This window comes from Leucoraja erinacea, chromosome 28 (assembly GCF_028641065.1).
Source record: "Leucoraja erinacea ecotype New England chromosome 28, Leri_hhj_1, whole genome shotgun sequence".
Classification (NCBI taxonomy): Eukaryota; Metazoa; Chordata; class Chondrichthyes; order Rajiformes; family Rajidae; genus Leucoraja; species Leucoraja erinaceus.
In genome coordinates, this window is record NC_073404.1 from 17,105,879 (window position 1) to 17,126,535 (window position 20,657).

The 20,657-nt window shown below is 50.6% G+C and overlaps 1 protein-coding gene and 1 long non-coding RNA gene across 2 annotated transcripts; one reads left to right on the forward strand and one right to left on the reverse strand.

Moving 5' to 3' along the window:
• Window positions 1-4,109: 4,109 nt before the first annotated feature.
• LOC129710714 (uncharacterized) lies at window positions 4,110-7,111 on the reverse strand. Its single transcript, XR_008725713.1, has 2 exons — window positions 6,694-7,111; window positions 4,110-4,607 (listed from the first exon to the last, which is right to left on the reverse strand). It is a non-coding gene; the product is annotated as an uncharacterized LOC129710714 (long non-coding RNA).
• A 4,666-nt stretch (window positions 7,112-11,777) lies between these two features.
• Window positions 11,778-20,619, forward strand: LOC129710460 (cytochrome P450 2D15-like). Its single transcript, XM_055657416.1, has 3 exons — window positions 11,778-13,863; window positions 18,857-19,025; window positions 20,468-20,619. Exons 1-3 carry the CDS (start codon window positions 13,789-13,791, stop codon window positions 20,617-20,619), a joined length of 396 nt encoding a protein of 131 aa, XP_055513391.1. The 5' UTR covers window positions 11,778-13,788.
• The last annotated feature ends 38 nt before the right edge of the window (window positions 20,620-20,657 follow it).

Genomic DNA, 20,657 nt, shown 5'->3' on the forward strand with positions numbered 1-20,657 from the left:
GTATTTTGGAGCGTTTCAAAATGTTTAGCCGTCGGCAAAACCCGGACGAGTCTGTCAATAACTACATCGCCGCTTTGAGGCACCTGGCTCGGCGCTGCCGCCTGGATGCCCTGACCCCCGAACAGGTGACTCGTGATATCCTCGTATACGGCCTCCGCGATGCTAAAATGAGAGCAGAACTTCTCAGGAAGCCTGAACTTTCTCTGGAAGAGGCTCTGCACGCCGCACGCATGGCTGAGGCTGTCGCCTCTACCGTGCCACCCGAGGACCATTCTGTCAACTTTGCCTCTGCCGCCGGCCGGCGGCGGGACCGTTGCCCCGCGGCGGCAACAGGGTCCACCCCCACCCAAGTCCGGCGTCGCTCGCCGCTGCCCCAACTGCAACTTTGCTACCCATCAGTTCAACGTGTGCCCTGCCCTGGGGAAGACCTGCAATTTCTGCAGAAAGCTGAACCATTTTTCTGCAGCCTGCCGAACCCGCGGGAATCCAGCCCCCCCTTTTCGGAGAGTGCCAGTCAACCTTGCTCAAGCTGATAGCGTGCCTGGCTCCGAGCACCTGCCTGATGATCTCACCCTCTCTGATATCAGTTCCTCCGAAGGGGAGGCCAGCGTGTTTTCGCTTCTGGACTCTCATGCTCTGGTTGCAAACCCCTCTGTCCGTGTGACCGTCAATGGTACGACCTTCTCAGCGAAGATAGATACAGGCGCTTTTACGAATGTTATGTCAACAAGCCTGTTTCGCCAGATAAGGTCTGGTGAGAAAGTGTCTGCTGCCCACTCCCGCCTACATGCATATGGGGGAGCCGTACTCGTTCCCGTGGGAAAGACAACCCTGCACTGCAAGGTCCTGGAGGCCTCTCGGCCCCTCACTTTCTACCTGCTAGACTCCGACAACGTGACCCTGCTGGGCGCCCGAGCGTGCCAGGACCTCGGTTTGGTCTCCTTTCACCGTGACATCCATCAGGTGCAGACCCTCATGGACCCCCTACGTGAGTACCCTGACCGCTTCGATGACAGGCTGGGCAAGCTGCCCAGCTGCTACAAGATTGCTGTCGACTCCAGCATAGAGCCTGTGATCCGCCCGCCACACCGCGTCTCCTTCGCCATGAAGGACAAGGTGAAGTCTGCGTTACTGAACATGGTCTCCATGGGCATCCTGAAAGAGGTGAGCGAGCCCACCCGGTGGGTCTCCACCATGGTGGTGGCGGCGAAGAAGGACAAATCTGAGATTCGCATTTGTATTAACCCTAAGGACCTGAACCTGGCCATCAAGCGCCCGCACTACCCGATGCGCACAGTAGAGGACGTCGCCGCACAGGTTGGCCCGGCCACTGTTTTTTCGGTCCTCGATGCCAAGAGCTCTTTCTGGCAGATACCGTTAGATGAACGTTCTTCCTACCTGACGACCTTCAGCACGCCTTTCGGAAGGTTTCGATTTTTGCGAATGCCATTCGGCATTAACTCTGCCAGCGAGGTGTTCCAGCGGACCATGGAGCAGCTGTTCGCCGGTCTGCCGTGTGCCATAATAGTTGACGACATCCTGGTCTATGGCAAGGACGTGGCTGAACACGACCTGAACCTCCGCAAAGTCCTGGATCGGGCCCGGGACATCAATTTGAAACTCAACCCTAAGAAATGCCGATTCCGCGTTAAAGAAGTCACTTACGTGGGCCACGTCTTTACCGCCTCGGGGCTGAAGCCCGACCCGGAGAAAACTGCTGCCGTCTCTGGAATGTCCCCTCCTACCGATGTGCCCGCTCTGCAGCGTTTCCTGGGCATGGTGAATTACCTGGGGAAGTTTATCCCTGACCTCAGCGAACTGAGTGCGCCCCTGAGGGAGCTCATCAAAAAGGACACTGCCTGGGCTTGGTTCCCGCAACACCAACGCGCCTTTGACGTCCTGAAGTCCCGGCTGATCAGTACCCCCACCCTCAAGTTTTTCGACCTACAGCACCCCATCGTTCTCACCTGCGACGCTTCCAAGTTTGGTCTAGGTGCCGCTTGCCTGCAGCTCCACGACGGCCGGCAGCTGCCTGTGTCCTATGCGTCCCGCACCATGACCCCTGCCGAGCAGCGCTACGCTCAAATTGAAAAAGAACTCCTTGCTGTGGTGTTTGCTTGCTCGAGGTTCAAAGACTATATTCTGGGCAACACCTTCACGATTGAGACCGATCACCAGCCGCTAGTAACCATTCTTAACAAACCGATCCACGCTGCTTCCTCCAGGCTGCAGCGTATGATGTTGCAGCTGCAACGGTTTACTTTTACCATCGTTTACCGCAAAGGCAAAGACATGTTCGTTGCCGACACGCTGTCCCGCGCCCCTCTGCCATCCTCTGCCCGCCACCCCTACGAGTCGTCGGACCTAATGGTACTTAATGTCAACTTTGTGCCTTCAAAGCAGATGCAGTCCCTCATTTCCCACACTGCCAAGGATCCTGCCCTGCAGCTACTGTCCGACATCATCATCCAGGGTTGGCCTGAACGCCGCTCCTCCTTGCCGGCCAGTGTAGTCCCATATTTCCTGGTCCGCGATGAGCTCGTCCTGCACGACGGCGTGGTGGTTAAGGGGCACAAGGTCGTGGTGCCCGAAGCTCTGAGGGTCGCCTATTTTAAGTCTGCCCACAACGGTCATCCTGGGGCCGAGGCCACTCTGTCCAGCGCCCAAGGCCAGTTCTACTGGCCCAGCATGGCCCACGACATCCGGGAGTGGGTCTCTGCTTGCCCTTCTTGCAACAGCCTGGCTCCACATCAACAACGTCAGCCGCTGCTGCAACAACCTGCCCCTGATCTCCCCTGGACGGCGGTCGCTACTGACATTTTCGAGTGGCGTGGGAAGCACTTCCTGGTCCTCGTTGACTCTTATTCTAACTGGTTTGAGGTCGACCAACTCCACTCTCTCTCCTCCTCGGCTGTCATCGGGAGGCTGCGTCGCCACTTTGCCACTTTTGGCTCCCCTGCTCGCCTCCAATCTGACAACGGCAGCCAGTTCACCAGTGCCGAGTTCCAGCGTTTCGCTTCTCAGTGGAACTTTAAACATTTTACCAGCAGCCCTGAGTACCCGCAAAGCAACGGCTTGGCGGAACGTGCCGTCCGCAGTGCTAAGGGTTTGCTGGAGCACTGTCGGCTGTCCATGTCGGACTTCCACCTGGCCCTCCTCAATCTCCGCAACATCTCCCGCGACCCTGCCCTGGGCTCGCCGGCACAGCGCCTGCTGGCTCGCAGAACTCGCCCCCCCCTCCCTGTTGCCCAACAAGCCCTTGCCCCCTCTGTTCTCCCGCCCGCTACTGTCCAGGAGCGTATTGCCGCTAAGCACGACTTGCAGAAGCGCTCCCACGACCAGTCCTGCCGCCCCCTGCCACGTCTGTTTCCCGGCCAGATCGTCCGGATGCAGACTGCCTCTGGCCACTCCAAACTCGCCACGGTGGTCGGCGATGCCGGCTCACCACGGTCTTACTTGGTTGACCACGACGGCGTCATCTACCGCCGCTCCCGCCAGCATCTGCTGCTCGTTAACGAGCCCCCACCTCCGCCTGCCGCTCCCTTCTCCCCTCCACTTTCCGATTCAGCTCCTGCCGTTCCGCGGTTGCCTCGATCCCTCCCTTCTCCGTTGATTAAGCCGCCGTCTCCGCCTCCCAGCCCTCGTTCTCCCTCCACCCCGCCGGCGGCTGTGTCCTTGCCCGCTCCTGTATCTTCGCCTGCCGCTTCTCCCCCTGTTTCCCCAGTTCGCTCGCCTGCCCCGGCCCCGGCCGCTCTTGTTCCTGCAGGGGGAGGAGGTGGCGAGCATCGCACCCGGTCTGGCAGGCTGGTCAAGCCGCCGGTCCGATATGGGGATTTCGTTTAGCTCTGTAATCATTGTATGCCTGCTTGTAGCGCATGAGACGTGGTCGCCCAGTCACTATTATATTGCTTTGTTCCAAGAGAAAGGATGTAGATGGCTAGTGCATGTGCCTTTAACATAGTGACCTCACCACCCTTAACCACTCCCCTTATTAGGTGTATAATTGCATGCTCCCTCCCTGGTGTCTCTCTCTCTAGCTACGGTGACAGACCACGTACAGCTAGAATAGTAATGATGTGAACAGAATAAAAACTACAGTTAAGACTATGTGTTGTTGAGACTTCTTTACAGTTATTGGGTATTTTTCACAATCACAACCACAATAATACTTTATTAGTCAAGTATGTTTTGCAACATATGAGAAACTTAATTTGCCAAGTCAGTTCTACAAATAAAAAGCAGCAGAAAACACAAAATATATTTGAACTTAAACATCCACCACAGTGACTCCTCCACATTCCTCACTGTGAAGGAAGGCGAAAAATAGTGTTCAAATTTCTTCCCTTCTTTGCTCTACCGTGGTCGGGGGCCTCGAGCCCTCCGTTGACGGGACGGTCTTGACTCCCGTAGCCGGCGTTGTTTGGGCCCTCCGTGTCTGGGTGATAAGCTGGTGCATCGGGGGGATATCAGCTCTCTGTGTCGGCGAACGGACCCTCGTCAAATCTCTGCGTCATTGGAGCTCCCGACTAGCCTTTCCCGAGAATGCGAGCTAATGATGGTAATGTCCGCAGGCCGCGTTTGGAGCGATCCCAGGCAAGGGATCGATTCTGATGTTAAGTAATTAACAGATATTTGATTAGTATGGGTATCAAGGGTTATGGGGAGAAAGCTGGAGAATGTGACTGTGATAAAGATTGCTCAGCTGTGATTGAATGGCAGAATGGACGATGGGCCAAATGGACTACTTTTACTCCTTTGACATATAAACTTATGACCTGGCAAAAAAATGAATTCTGCAGCATCACAGTACAGAATAGTTCCATATTATCATACTCACTTACTCCTGGGCCAATGGGGCTATTTCTAAGTGACTTGGCTGAAGGGAGGAATTGTGGGGACATCTCAGATTGGTGCTGCACCACCAACTCGGATATCGCCATTCGGGTCAGTGTGTACAGAACCCACTTTAGGTTCCTGTGCACTCTTGGTGTGACCCAATTCCTCACCTAAATAGAGAACCTTCTTCCACTTCCCCCATCACCCTGACCGCAAACACACCCTGTTAACAAACCTATCGTGGTGTCCAGAATCTAAATTGTTAAGTTTGACCAATCATTCTCAATGTCATGTTAATTTGCACGTCGTGTTATACAGATGTGTGTTGGCCTAATGGCACAATGGGTGGTTGTAATATTGTAATTTAAATAAAATATATATATAAAATAAAGAATGTACAACCGTAGTGCATTTGATGATGTGGCCAGATGGCACCTCCAGCCAGAATTAATCTCATTTCAAACAGAGGTGAAGAATGTGTTCCAGGCCTTATCTACACTTCCTGGAGGATGCGCAAAGTCCACATTTCATCTGAAATAAACATTGCGGCCTCCACCGGACACACACCAAGAGTGACCAGAGGTAAACAAAAAAGCTGGAGAAACTCTGCGGGTGAGGCAGCACCTAAGGAAATAGGCAAAGTTTCGGGTCAAGACCCTTCTTCAGGCTGATGTGAGGGTGGGGGAGCCGGGAAGAAGAAAGGAAGAGGTGGAGACAGTGGGCTGAGGGAGAGGTGAGAAGGGGAGGACATAGTAGGGACTACTTGAAATTAGAGAAGTCAATGTTCATACCGCTGGGGTCACTTGGCTAAAAACTGAACCGTGCAGCGTCACTGTACACAATATTTCTATATTATCATACTCACCTGCACCAGGGGCGGGGGGGGGGGGGGGGGGGGGGGGGGGGGATGTTTCTAAATGATGTACTTAAAGGGAGGAATAGTGGGGACGTGCCTTTACGGCCACTAACCAGTTTCCAGGCAACAATTCTCTTGTTCACGCTTTCTTTCAATATGTTCACAAAACCTCCCACATTAACTTGTACAACTAGAGTGATCAAATAAAATAAACTTTACAAGCCATTTATGAGAACATCGATCAACTAATTTAAGCAAATTGTGCCGTTTAGCCAATCTTCATTCTCAATGTCATGCTGATTCGCACATCCTGATAACGGCCGCGGGACTTGACATCGCCCGCCGGGGGTTTTAACATCGGGAGAAGAATGGAACACAAGGGAGAGACAAGACTTTGCCTTCCATCACAGTGAGGAGGAGATTCACTGTGATGGATGTTTGTGTAAATTGTGTTTGGTTGTGTGTCTTGGTTCTTTTCTTGTGTGACTGCAGAAACCAAATTTCGTTTGAACCTCATTTGACTTTCAAATGACAATACAATTGGGCTGTTGTAAATTTGTTTCCAAACTTGAATTTAAAAAGTAGAATAAAGAATGTACAACTGTCGTGCAACTGATGATCTGCTCAGATGGCACCTCCACTTAGAATTAACCTCATTTCAAACAGGAAAGTCCATGTTTAATTTGGATACACCTGCTCTGCTCTAAAATAAACATTGTGGCCCCAAGCGACACCAACAGTGACCATAATGATCTGATCTAATGGTAACGAGTGGCCTAATGCTCTCTTAATGTTAACGAGTAACCACGCTTTTTACAGGTTGTTTAGTGCTACGCTAATTTGAAGGATAGTCAGGCATGCAAAAACTTTGAATTGAATTTTCATCTATAATACGCCCTGATTCGGAGAATGCAAATGCATCGACAACAGGTTGAGCAACACGCTTTCATGTAACGAACTCGGATATAAAGTGTTTGGTTCAAGACGTGGGGTTACCGGACCTGGGTCAGGCTCGCCCCGCCCACTGGACCAGAGACCACGGGCTGTGAAGGGAAGGAGCAGGTTGTGTTTGATCTGATATCTGCTCCAACACCCACCGCACACAACAGCCACATCTGGACGTCAATGTGCAATGTCTGCGTGAGAGAGAAGGGGTCAGTGGGGGCGTCTCCCAGTGAAGTTTCCTGGCATCCACTCGCCTCTCTCCGCTCACAGTGAGTTTGCCGCTCGTTATCTCCGGTGAACATGGAGTTCTCGGCTCTCCCCGGGGTCGTGCTCAGGGTGTTTGGCGGGTTCCCGGCGCTGGCCGTGTTCTGCACCGTCTTTGCCCTGGCCTTTGACTTGATGAAGAGGTGGAAGAAGTGTGGCAACTACCCTCCCGGGCCCCGGGCTCTGCCTTTCCTCGGCAACCTTCTACAAGTGGATCTGCACAGGGAGAGAAGTTTTCTTTCATTGTGTCATTGTACCGAGGTTCAGTGAAAATGTTTTATTGCATGCTAACCAGTCAGCGGAAAGACCACACATGATTACAAACGATCTATCCACCGTGTACACATACATACATAATAACGGAAATAACGTTTAGTGCAAGTTCAGTAAGAGGGCCGCCCTTAGGAGGTGCGGGGCCCAATTGGGAACAATTTTAGTGAGCCAGGTTCCCAGCCAAGGTCTGTAGAATTATATAAATAAAGTCTATAATATTATATATTTTTGGTAGAATGGAAAGCAATCAAAATGTGCGCTTAAAAGTACATGCGAGTTAATGGACCAAACATATCTAAGCTACATTTTAATATAAAATTGCATACATGTAAGCCTACAAGTAGCAAACTAAATGTGTAGATCGCCTCTGAAAAGTACATAGTTACAATAACACTTGTTTTAGTGACTGAAATGAAAAAAAAGTAATTTAATTAACTAGATACTGGAAAACCAATAACCATTGGTGAAAAAACCAGTCCAGGCATAAAATTTTGGGCTTCAGCCCCATCCTACCCTTTGGGCTTCTACCCCATCCTAACTTAGTTGTGTGTGTGTTAGTTGGCTGCGCATTATGTGTGTGTGTGGGTGTGTGTGTGTGTGTGTGTGTGTGTGTGTGTGTGTGTGTGTGTGTGGTGTGTGTGTTGTGATGATGTGATGATGAGAAGGGGAGGAGAAAGGGAGCAGGGGGGGAAGGGGAAGGAAGAAAGAGAGAGGAGTGAGGGAGGGAAGGAGAGGAGGGAAGAAGTGATGGGAAGGAGAGAAGGGAGGGAGAGGGCCCCAAACCCGGCCCTCCCCGTATTGTTTCACTGTGCATCTTCCCGGGGAGAGAGAGGGGTGGGAGTCGAGGCTGTGTGAGTGAAGCACGGCGACTGGAGGGGCAGGAGCACTGCCCCAGGACCATGAGGGAACAACCCATCTCCCCCTTTCTCCATTCTCCCTCACACCCCTCCCCGTCTTCCTCATTCCACCCTTCTCTCCCCCCTCTGCCCGTGATAGATCTACCCGAGCCAAGAGTAGATTACCCTTAGGCGCGGGGCCCAATTGTGAGCAATTGGTCTAATTGGCTTAAGGCCTGCCCTGTCCATCTATGAGAACCACGCGCACCGTTTCGTCGTGCTCCGTTCCATTGTTTTTTGCCCCCAGATCTTAGTGGCCGTACCCCTGTTCTCACATGCCACCCGCAGCCCCCCAGCCCACCACCATTACCACCACGGTACCTCCCTTCTCCACACACGTGTTCCGCTTAGGCACTTATGTATTTACCCGCCTTGGTGGGACACCCCCCGGGGTTCCTTCCCCCCGCCCTTCTGCATGCTTTTGGTTGTATGGATCTGGTCGCCTCCCCCTGCTCCAACCTCTCTCACTGATAAGGTAAACGTCTTTGCTTCGCATGCATCAAATGCCGTACCCAGTGTTCACCTGCCACACTACTGACTCGCCCACTCTTGGGCTCCCAAATAACCCTACTCTGCCCCCAGCATAGTAACCCATGAAATACAACTGGCCTATACTACCGGACACTAGTAGACCAGCTAGACGGCGCAGCGCGCAGCGACCAAGCCACCGGCCGTTGTCGGATAAAGTCTCAGGGCTCGTGTCCCCCCGTAGGGTCCCTGATCTCGGCTGCTGGCCCGTGCTGGCCTTCGGTTCAATGGCGTGGGATCAGTTGTGGTATGCGTCTGGCCTGACACACGGTCATACCCAATTCTCTTATGCTCTATAATCCCGGCCTGCTCGTCTTGCACGGACGCTGTTCTCCATAACCAATGTAATTGATGCCCACGATACATGCTTTCCGCGCCCACTCTCTAGAAAGACCTCGGGGGGTGACCGTTCAGCGTTAGCGGCCCAACCTTTTCAGCTGACTGTACCGTCGTCAACCGGCCGATGTCGTGGACAAAAAAGTTGGGCAGGGACCTTACCCCGTACTACGACACAGCTGACTAGCCCCCAGCACGGCCACAGAGGGCGGTTGGCAGACCGACAGGGGGACGTCCCACCCCCCCCCCGTCAATACAACCCCTGGCGCCTGAACCCGCACCCCCCCCCCAAACACCAACCACACAGGGTGTCCCCTCCCTGCTCAGCTGCAGGACCGACCCAATACGAAGCCGCACGTTCTGGAACCCGCTATCCAGCTTGCAGGTTATCGTGAGAACCTAGCGACCACGTTATGCTGTTTGTTCCCCTGTAAGCGCATTTCGGCATGTGCCGCTGAGTTCCCATGAGCTCCTGCTTATCCACTTCTCCCTTGATAACGTGCGTAAGACGTTCCGCGCCGACTGTGATGCGCTTAGACTTGGGCGTGGGACACCGTCGGTGGGGGTTGGCGCCCTCCGGTACCGGCCCTGCCCGCGCGCCGTGGTGAACGACCACCGCCAAAGCTTTGCGGGCTTCTCGCCCACCACACCCGCCCTATGCGCCCCATCTACGCACGACTACTTTACCGCAGACTTGACCCCCGGGCCCGGTGCTGTGTCGAAGTGGCGCCAACAGCGCCACCAGTGCTCGCGCCACCAGTTCCAACGGCCCCAGGCCTGTCCGCTCCCCTGTTGGCTGTTCGGCTGTACACAACTGACCGTGCAGCCGTTTACGTTACTCGAGACATCTGCGTGCCGACCCACTTTGACGTCCCCATCCCCCTTTTCGAGGTACCGACCCTACGCAAATACCCCTGCGTACCAGACGGCGCTGTCGACTTTGGTAGTGGAACAACTCATCCCCGGCCAGGCCCCAACCGGTCTCCCCGTGGCAGCCCACCCTTCAACGCTCCTCTCGTCACACCACGTCTGCCGACACCTAGCCACTACTCCACCTTTATTTCTTAGTTTATGAAACAGCCTAATGCCCTACCCTCACGACGCGGTAGGTGGCTTCCCACCTACGCGCCAGGCCCACACCGCGCGAGCCCCCCCCCCCACCTTTGTCCTGCGATTCATACAGACGAGCTGGACCGAAAAACCCGCGACCCCCCCCACCCACCCCCCCCCCCCACCACCCCCCCCCCCCCCCCCCCCCCCCCAACCGCCCCCCCCCCCCCCCCCCCCACCCCCCCCCCCCCCCCCCCCCCCCACCCCCCCCCCCCCCCCCCCCCTTTCCCCCCCCCCCCCCCCCCCCCCCCCACCATCCACCCCCCCCCCCCACCCCCCCCCCCTCAGCCCCCCAGGCCCAGCAACTTGACCTAGTCTAAGTCTTTGTCCCCCCTCCCGAGGGCAGGTCGCTCTACACGGATCACACGTGCCGACAACCGACTGCTTCACCCCCACCCACAACCCCCGGAGCACCCCACCCACTCGACCCCAGCCCCCACACACCCAACTCGAGAGATACGACCACCCACTGACTAGACTCCATGCATTTCAACCACCCCCCACCCACCACCTATCTCCTGAATGGATACGCACTACGAGAAAGAACGTTAGGAGTTATATCTTTGTTATGTATTACTGTCAATAAAAACGAATTAATCAAGAAGGCAATGTCTGAAGGATTTGTTTTGCTATCATAAGAGTGTCAGGTGAGTGCGTAAACAAGAAATAGCTCCATCACATTCCCGACTAGTAATGGCTATCGAAGTTGAATTTGAGAAGATATAGAAACTGCCATTAAATCGAGTTTCAAGGCACTTTTAATGCGATGACTGATGTCAGCACTGTTCGTATGATTTATCTTTGATTCTAAATCTTACTGGTTCTTTCTTTGCATCTATTAGATGAAACACCAACCCCCAACACAAGTTTTCAGGAGTCCAAGCTGATAGGGACATTATTTAGCCTTTTGCTGCAGGTCACAGAGGACCTCCCAACCCACCAACCCTAAACTGGCCAAAAAATCTTAGGGCTGCACAGTCTCTATTCCCTCCTCTTCCCCGCTCAGTCCCGAGGCTCCACTGAACCCCGCAACGGGGCGGCTCAAACACCGCGGCACGGGTGGGCGAAGCTGCCGCCCCTCCAGTCCAGCGGATGCCAGCCGCCGCCCGCAGCTGAACACCGGACTCAGGTTCCACCGCTGCCCAGAACACGTACCAGCCAGGCTGGGCCCCACGACGGGGGAGCCCCCACAGCACCCTCGCCAGGCCGCCCCAAGGGAGCGTCACAGCCTCACGGGAGCGTCACAGCCCCTCACGGGAGCGTCTTTCCAGCCCTGAGCTGGGCCGCCCTCACAGGAGCGCCGTTCCAGCCCCGAGCTGGGCCGCCCTCACGGGAGCGAGCCCAGGGCAAGTCCTGACTGGCTCTGCCTCCGGAGTCTCGAGGTCGCCAGCCCCACCATTAGGCCTCAGCACAGACGGAGGCAGAGAAAGGGGATACGACAAAAAAGTTGTATCCCCCCGAAGAGAGAGACAGCAAGCCCCGTTTCAACCCCCCCCCCACATAAACACAACCTAAAAAACAAAAAAAAACACAAAAAAGTAAAAACAAACGGACTGCAGGCGAGCCGCAGCCGTTCACCAGCGCTGCCACTTCCAGAACAATTTTCTGATTGATGAAGAGGTGGAGGAGGTGTGGCAACTACCCTCCTGTAGCAATGTTACAAAATTTTGAGATTTTAAAAATCAAGTCTGCAATTTATCCCATCAAATGAAGCATAAAAAGATGTTTAATTTGACACCTAATTCACTTTCATATCTCAAGTATTTAAAAAGTTATGGCCATTTTCATACTCGGAAATTAGCATCTTGTTCCCTATTGATTTTCTATGGACATAACAAAAAAGCTGTGATCGTGGACAGTCAAAAGCCCATAACTTTCTTAAAAATTAAGAGAACTGAATGAAATTTTCAGTTATCATAGACTGAAGCATTCTGAAACAAATATAAATCAATCAATCTTGGGTGACGTGAAATTAAAGCATATAATTAGTTAGTTACCCAATTGGAGCTAATTTCAAACTTCAATTACTAGATCTAAACATCTATCTATTTCTTAATAAATGATTAACATTTTTAAATAGCCTAAGTGTCCAAATAATATTCACAAATAATTCACAATAAAACATGATTTTTAAATCTCATTTACATTAATTTATAGGCCAAATGGAAGGAATTTAGTGTTCAATTGCTGTAAATTAAAGTCCATTTAAATCAGCTTTCTAGTGGGTTCCTGTGAACGCGCTGGTTTAGAACGTTCACATTGCGCTAGATTTGTGCCCTCAAATGCCCAGAAAAATACTGCGGGATATAATGGGCCCAAAATTAGCTACTTGCAACATTAAACTTTGTATAAAGGGATCTTAAGAAGCCCTTTTTAATGTAAAAACAAACAGCCTACCTTCTGTTGTCTGCTGTATGAGACCCTGCCGGTTGTCACAGGTTTAGAGGTTAATTTTTAAACTACTACAACAATTATATAAATCCTTTAAAACTAATAATAGCTAAAGCGACGGAATATTCCAGCGATTTTCCGTTAATAATTAACTAGGCTGAGCATCCTCGATTGGAACAGCCTAGGGAAAATAGCGTTTTAAACCCGCCCCCTCTAAACGGCGCCAAAATCGCGCACACGGGCTGGGACAGATTTTCAGCGACGCTTCATGTAGGCTTTGCAACATACCTACCTCCTGGGCCCTGGGCTCTGTCAAGTCAAGTCAAGTCAAGTTTATTCGTCACAGACACATACGAGATGTGCAGTGAAATAAAAAGTGGCAATGCTCGCGGACTTTGTGCAAAAAAAACAAACAAACAAACAACCAAACAAACTACGAACAGAATGGAACAGAATCACATAATCTTTTACACATTAAATATTGTGGGCGGAAGGAAAAAGGGGGGAAAAAAAAAACCAAAACAGCAATTAAAAAAAAAAAAAAAGCAGTAGAGTGGTACAGTAAAGTTAGTCCCTGGTGAGATAGGAGTTTATGGCCTCTGGGAAGAAACTCCTTCTCAACTTCTCCGTTCTCACAGCATGGCAACGGAGGCGTTTGCCTTTCCTCGGCAACCTCCTGCAAGTGGATCTGCACAATCCGCACCTGCCATTTGCAAAGGAAAACTATGGGCGCTGTCTGTACAGAGTTTGTATATCTCCCCGTGACCTGCGTGGGTTTTCTGTGAGATCTTCGGGTTGCTCCCACATTCCAAAAGACGTACTAGTTTGTAGGTTAATTGGCTTGATAAATGTAAAAATTGTCCAGTATAAATTTGTCCAACTTCCAGTATAGTGCCTGGTGGACTCTTTGGAAGGTACAAGGAACAGGAAGTGAGACCGTGGGAAGGAAGTGGCCATGCACCGAGGACCACCTTTAAACCTTGGTCTCCCTCTGCTTCTGTCCAATGGCCTTGACACCAATGGTTCAATTGCCTGATAATAGCTGGGAGGAAACTGTCCCTGAATCTGGATGTGTGAGGTTTCACACATATATACCTCTTGTCTGATGGGAGAGGGGAGAAGAGGGAGTGGCCTGGGTGCGACTGGTCCTTGATTATGCTGCTGGCCTTGCCTCGGATTAAATTGAGCCAATGGAGGGAGGATCGGTTTGTGTGATGGTCTGGGCTGCGTCCACAATTCTCTGCAATTGCTTGCGGTTTTGGATGGAGCTGTTCCAGAACCATGAATTGATGCACCCCGATTTTACTTCGGAGTCACGTGAGTGATTCCGTGAAGACCCCAGCTCCAGTGCGCATGCGGCATAATCGCACAGCGTGCAGAACGCGGCAGCCAGCGGGAGTCGGCAGCTTCCGCATCCAAGGACGAGAGGTAAGTACTTACCTTAATCGGGCCTTGTGGTTTTTGCTCCAGCGGGAGCAAAGTAGAGAGGCATGGTGAGCGGGCCCCGTTTCGACTCCAGCGTGGGGCCGACAGTGACGGGGACAAGGTGCCACCCGGACCGCTAACGCTGCGGACCAAAGGTGCCACCCGGACCGCTAACGCTGCGGACCGCTGCAAGGAGCTGCGCTATGCCGGTCCGCAGAACAGCTGTTCCGTACAGCCGCGGACCGGCGGGAAATTTTAAAAAACCCGAACGGCAGCCCTGCAGACTCCTGACCAGGAGAATCACCGCCCGGGAACCGCCACAACGCCGCCTGGAAAACGGCAGGCAGCCTCTACTTACAGGTAAGGGGAAATCTTACCAATTTACAGGTTCTACAGGAGCCATCTTCCTCCAAGCTGGAACAGGTTGGAGACAGCAAAAATGAGTATGTCTGTCTCCCCAAGCCAGAGGAGGTCATGAAGTTCACCTCCAGGAGAAGGACTGCCTGCCCAACTCCACACGAGGGTCCTTATCTGGGAGGCAGCCACCGGTAGCGGTGGAGCTATTTCAATGCTCCCGCTCACTCGACACCGAGCCGCTCCCTGTGCCGCCGGTGTAAAGGGGCACTGGCTGAATGCCAAGGGAGCTGACTCTTACCCCAGTGCTATTGCACTAGCCATCTCCCTTGTCGAGGGATTGATGCAACAGCGGAGTGGAGTGCTTTGCCTCCTCCCATTTAGCGCATCCTTTATGCTCCTTTTTTAAGGGCTAAGGAGGCCAGGGCTGGGCTGGCTTAAGTGCTGGGCAGGCGGACGAGAACAGCAGTATGCCAGGGGAGCAGGATCAGGAAGAGCCACTGGGTGTCGTGGGCCACTACATGGCTCCTCCACGCGACCATCTTCCCAACAAAAGCCCTGCAGGAACAGGCCTTTCCAGAGGTAAATCCGCAGGCAGCTGGGTCTCGTAGACTCACAGACAAGCAGCGAATTCTACAGAAGGTCAAGATGTTACCACCTTTGCTCGCCTTTGGTGCTGACGCCTAAGATGTTCCCATATTTGGGATACTCGACTGAACGATGGTGCATATAGACCTGCCCGCAACCCCGAATATATGGGGCTATGCAAACCGCTGCTGCGGGGAAGAGGGAGCAGGCTATGGGACGAGCAGGACATCACATCCAACACCCAGCTGGCAGCACCCCTCGGCATCCACCAGCAATATCAAACAAGGACTGGTGAAAGCCTGGTGACCGCTGCAGATCCCCCATAGTTCTTTTTAGACGGGGCCCAGAGCGGAGCCGTGGGAAGATGCGCCGCCCCACCGACAGCACCAGCATACCAGCAAACTACGCCTTCATGAAAAACAACAAGCATGGAGGTAGGTAGTCTGGTTCCTCCCAGTTTACACTAAAACAAGGGTGTTCTACTAAACTGCATGGGGAGTGGGCTAAGCATGGGATGCTGTCACAAATAACCAAAATATACTCAACAGCATTAGAGGATAAAAACGAATTCAAATTGGGCATTTTACTGCCAGTTCAGCAATGCGCCCAAAGGGCTGTTTCTCCCTCTAAGAAAAGAGAAGTGAGAAGGCAAGCTGAACTAAACAGGCACATTACTAAACGGATTGGAATTTGTATCGAATATATTCACCAAAACTATAAAAGATGATGAATGTAGCATCATCATTGATCTAATATCACTAAATAAATCTGTTGAGTATATCCACTTTAAGATGGAGGTGGAGTTTTGTCACTGCCAGACATCTGATCTCCCTAGGATACCTATGGGGAGCATTGATATGGGAGATGCTAACTATCTTATACCATACACTAGGATCATTATAGATACCTAAATATATTTACCTGGATCATGGATATCCCGGTTAGGGCAACCATGGGAGCATATAGCATTTCATATGGTCTAAACCTCCGCCCTAAACTATTAAAAATGGCCATGAAAATATTAAGAAAACAAGCATAATCATGGCACATATTGGATGATATCCTCATATTAGGGGAAACAAAGGAATTAGCTGTGGAGCAGTTCTAGCTACGAAACAGCTCCCTAAAGCTGAGGTTCATCCCACGCCCAGATAAACCAGAATTGAAGCGTTACTACCAAGGATTATCTGGGCTTCAATAACAATTCCGTCCATATGACTGTTACTTTGCCAAGACACTTGGGTCACTATAATCAAATCATGAATGTACCCACTGAAGCTATATCACAATTAAGGTGGCGGGCAGACATATATTTGGCATAGTTTTCAGCCCTATTATCATCACCAATCCCAACTTGGTTATTTTTAAAAACCAATGCCAGTACTTTAGGCTGGGGAGCAACTAAACTCCATATCCAGCACAGGTAACAGATGGACCAAGTCACAAACATCGTTACTACACATACCGGGCATCAACTTCTTGGGATTGGTGATCGCCTATTGGGCTAAAAAGCATATGCATTTCAAATGCAGCACGTACATATGTGGTTACGGATTGATAATACTATGGTGGTGGCTTATATCAACCATATGGGGAGCATAATAATCATTATTGTGCAACAAATTGGTCAAACAAATCTGTCAATGGTGTGTCAAAAGACATTTTAACTATCAGCTGCCTATGTCCTAGGAAGCTAGAACACAGTAGGAGACACCATGTCACGGGGTACAATTTATGATTACATTGAATAGATGTCATAACCCAAAATATCTGCTAAATTTATTAAGCAGTTTGAAAGCCAGATATCAATTTGGTTGCACAAGACGGAATCACCAGTAACCCATGTATGTGACTTAGGAACCAGATTAGAGGCAGCAGCGATAGATGCCTATACGCTGGAAGGGGGAATTTCTGCTTTGCCTTCCTCCCTTCTGCCTCATCCGTCGGGCACTTCGCAATACAGATGGGATCTGTCTCCGAGATATTGAACGTGCCCGACCGGCCTACAGCCATGGTTCCCAGTTCATCACGACACGGTGGGCGAGTCACCTATGGATTTCCCTAGTGGACCATGGTTGCTGACTCAACCCAGTATCAGGCATAAGCCACCCATGCCAGGGAAACATCAAACTCCTGGGTGCAGGTTTTGAATAGACCTTACCAGGGACTGGGATTATCCAAAGGAACCATTACCACCATGTCGGCATCCCTGCGAACAGTCACTAAAAGCTAACATGGGTAAAATACTGCCACGACGCAGGGACAACGAACTATTCAACCACTGACGTATTGGAGTTCCTGGAACATCTACACCATGACTAAAAGGTGAGTTACAGTGCCGTAAATACAGCATGGAGCTCCTTATCTGCTTATCTAAAACCGCATGTCAGCAGAGCATGGGATCCCATCCACTGAAGGTAAACTTATGAAGGGCAACTATAATATAAGCCCCAAACACCCAGGTATATACCCATGTATGGGATATTGGTGTGATATTGACATACCTCAGAGAATGGCACCAGCCAGATCCCTCGGCTTGCTTAATCTATGTTTTAAAAAAGGCTCATGCTTATGGCTCTCGTACACGCTCAAAGAGTCCGGTCACTCCATAAACTAGACTGGATACATGGTGATTACCCCAGACGCATCAAGTTCATATTTAGGTCTGGTAAAATCTAACTCGCAGGTATATGGATTCGGCACAAACTAGCAGGGTCGAGATCGCCTGTGTTTTCCGTGCTGTAGTCGTTATATGGCTATATGGACCAGGAACGCCCGATTCACTGGTGGGATTCCGGGCCTACCCACCAGAGTCCAGGTTGAGTGTGGTGACCCATCTACTACTATATATAGACACAACCCACTATCTTAGAGGGAGAGGAAAGCCTATGGGTCAACCACAGTAACCCAAAACGGGGTACGAGCCAAACCACTCCAAGGTGGCTCAAACAGGTACTGATAGCTGCCGGAATAGATAATAATACATTTAATCCCATTCCACTAGGGCAGCATTGATATCAGCGGCTGAACGAATGGACATCCCGGTTGACCACATTTTCAATACAGCAGAATGGTCAAGGGAACCGCGTTCAGAACATTTTTTATTATAAACCGTTGATAAACCTGATTTAATTGCAGGAGAATATTACAAACTGCAATATTAATTTAAGCTCAGAGGAGCTCTGTTATGTTGTTATTGTTAACAAATACCTTTCTGTTTCTTTTGAAAGCAGATCCACTGGTTGATTACGATAACACTTCCTCCCTCATAAACTTCGGCAGTGAGTGAAATAAAAACTGTTACACGGTTTGAAATCACAGACCTTTGAAGTCTTCACGGAATCACTCACGTGACTCCGAAGTAAAATAGTAAGATTAAACGAGTACTTACCAGTACGAAGTTTGATCTGTATTTTATGAGGAGTTACGGTGAGGGATTAAGTGCCCGCCGCTCCCACCCTCATTATACAGATCAAGCTAATAAACTGATGTCTCGTGATCTTTACTATCTTACTTCAAATATTGTGTCTATTCTGTGATTTCACACCGCTGCTTCGAAGTATGCCGCATGCGCACTGGAGCTGGGGTCTTCACTTAATCCCTCACCGTAACTCCTCATAAAATACAGATCAAACTTCGTACTGGTAAGTACTCGTTTAATCTTACTATTAAATGCTTTCTACGCAGCATCTGTAGAAGACATCGGCGGGTAACGTTTCAGGTCAGGAGCCTTCTTCAGAATGATTGTAGTAGTCAGCAGATAGCTAGGAAAGAGAGTTGGGCAGGGTAAAGCTTGACAAGTGATAGGGGGATACAGGTGAGGGGGGTGGGTGGGGGATGTTGGCAGATGAGTGGAGTCAATAACAAAGCGGGATATGAAAAAGAAACAAAAGGGTGTCAGATAGGAGACAATATGAGTAAAGTCTGTGGAATAAACCAGTGCAGTGTCTGGAGAGAAAATAGCGACTGTTCTGTCTTTGTTCAATGTTGCATTTGGCCTCCATGAGTAAAGTTACAATGACAGCCTCATGCTTTCTCCCTTCTCCACTTTAAGCTGCGGAGGAAGTACGGCGATGTGATGAGCTCGGAATTTGGGAGGACAAACGTGGTGGTGTTGAGCGGCTACAAGGCCCTGAAAGAGGCGCTGGTGAAGAAATCGGAAAATGTTGCGGTCCGACCAGATCTCCCAGTATACGTAAAGCTCTTTCAGCAGATTGGAGAAGGTGAGTGTGAAGTGGGCTGCAGTGGCAGTGCTGGGCACCAGGTTCAGAGCGACCAGGAATTGTCATATTCGACTGTTGGCGTGGCTGTAATGACGTGGCTTTCTCTAAAACGACCTACTTAAAGGGAGGAATAGTGGGGACATGTCAGATTGGTGCTGCACCACCAACTCGGACATCTCCATTATGGTAAGAGTATATAGCACCACTTTCAGGTACCTGTGCCCCCTTGGCCTGACCCACTCCTCCACCTAAATAGAGAAACTTATTCCATCTTCACCTAACCTATGGCTGTCTCCAGAATCGACCTCACACCAGCGATCCATCCTGTTGGCATGCTTAACCCTGACCTTTGACCCAACCCCTGCACCCATCGTGGGAGCCCATGAGAACCCGTGTGCTCCCTGCCCTCATCTTTGGAGATCCAGACCACATTTAGTTTATTTGTATGCATTCTGCAACGCTGCCTTGCATTGTGGAAATTCCCCGGAGTTACGTGCCTTGACGGCCACCAACCAGTTTCCAGGCAACAAATCTTTTGTTCAGACTTTCTTTCAATATGTTCACAAAACCTCCCACATTAACTTGTACAACTCGAGCGAACAAGTAAAAGAAACTTTACAAGCCATTTATGAGAAATTGATCAAATCATTTCAGCAAATTGTGCAGTTTGACCAATCATTCTCAATGTCACGTTTAAGAAGGAATTGCAGATGCTGGAAAATCGAAGGTAGACAAAAATGCTGGAGAAACTCCATTCTCAATGGCATGTTAATTTGCACGTCCTGATATACAGCCGTGTGTTAACCTAATGGCACGGGTTGTTGTAAATTTGTTTTTTAAAAGTAAAATAAAGAATGTACAACTGTCGTGCAACTGATGATCTGCTCGGATGGCATCTCCAGTCAGAATTAATCTCATTTCAAACAGGAAAGCCCACGTTTAATTTGGATACATCTGCTCTAAAATAAACATTGTGGCCACAATCAACACCACAGTGACCAAGAGCATTGCTCTCTCAATGCTAACGAGTAACCACACATTTTACAGCTTGTTTAGTGCTGCGGTAATTTGAAGGATAGTCATTTTGCAGGTACGGGCATGCAACAACTTTGAATTGAATTTTCAACTGGAAATACGCCCTGAATGGGAGAATGTGAATGCACCGGCAACAGGTTGAGCAACACACTTTCATGTAACGAACTGGGATATAAAGTACACAAAAATGCTGGAGAAACTCAGCGGGTGCAGCAGCATCCATGGAGCGAAGGAAATAGGCAACGTTTCGGGCCGAAACCCTTCTTCAGACTGAAACGTGGCCTATTTCCTTCGCTCCATAGATGCTGCTGCACCCGCTGAGTGTCTCCAGCATGTTTGTGTACCTTCGATCTTCCAGCATCTGCAGTTCCTTCTTGAACACTCGGATATAAAGTGTTTGGTTCAAGACGTGGTCAGACCCGCCCACGGGACCAGGGAAGCCACGGGCTGTGAAGGGAAGGAGCATCATATCTGCTCCAACACCCCCGCCGCGTGTGGACGTCAATGTGCAATATCTGAGCGTGAGAACAAAGGCGTTAGTGGGGGCGTCTCCCAGTGAAGTTTCCTGGCATCCCCTCGCTCCCCGCTAACAGTGAG

What these genes read in the sequence shown, in the direction of transcription:
- LOC129710460 (XM_055657416.1), top strand. Translation starts at nt 13,789, where the DNA reads ATGCGGCATAATCGCACAGCGTGCAGAACGCGGCAGCCAGCGGGAGTC. An exon ending in TCCGCATCCAAGGACGAGAG is followed by an intron (nt 13,864 to 18,856) that starts GTAAGTACTTAC and finishes CTCCACTTTAAG; the next exon opens with CTGCGGAGGAAGTACGGCGA. An exon ending in CTTTCAGCAGATTGGAGAAG is followed by an intron (nt 19,026 to 20,467) that starts GTGAGTGTGAAG and finishes GTTTGGTTCAAG; the next exon opens with ACGTGGTCAGACCCGCCCAC.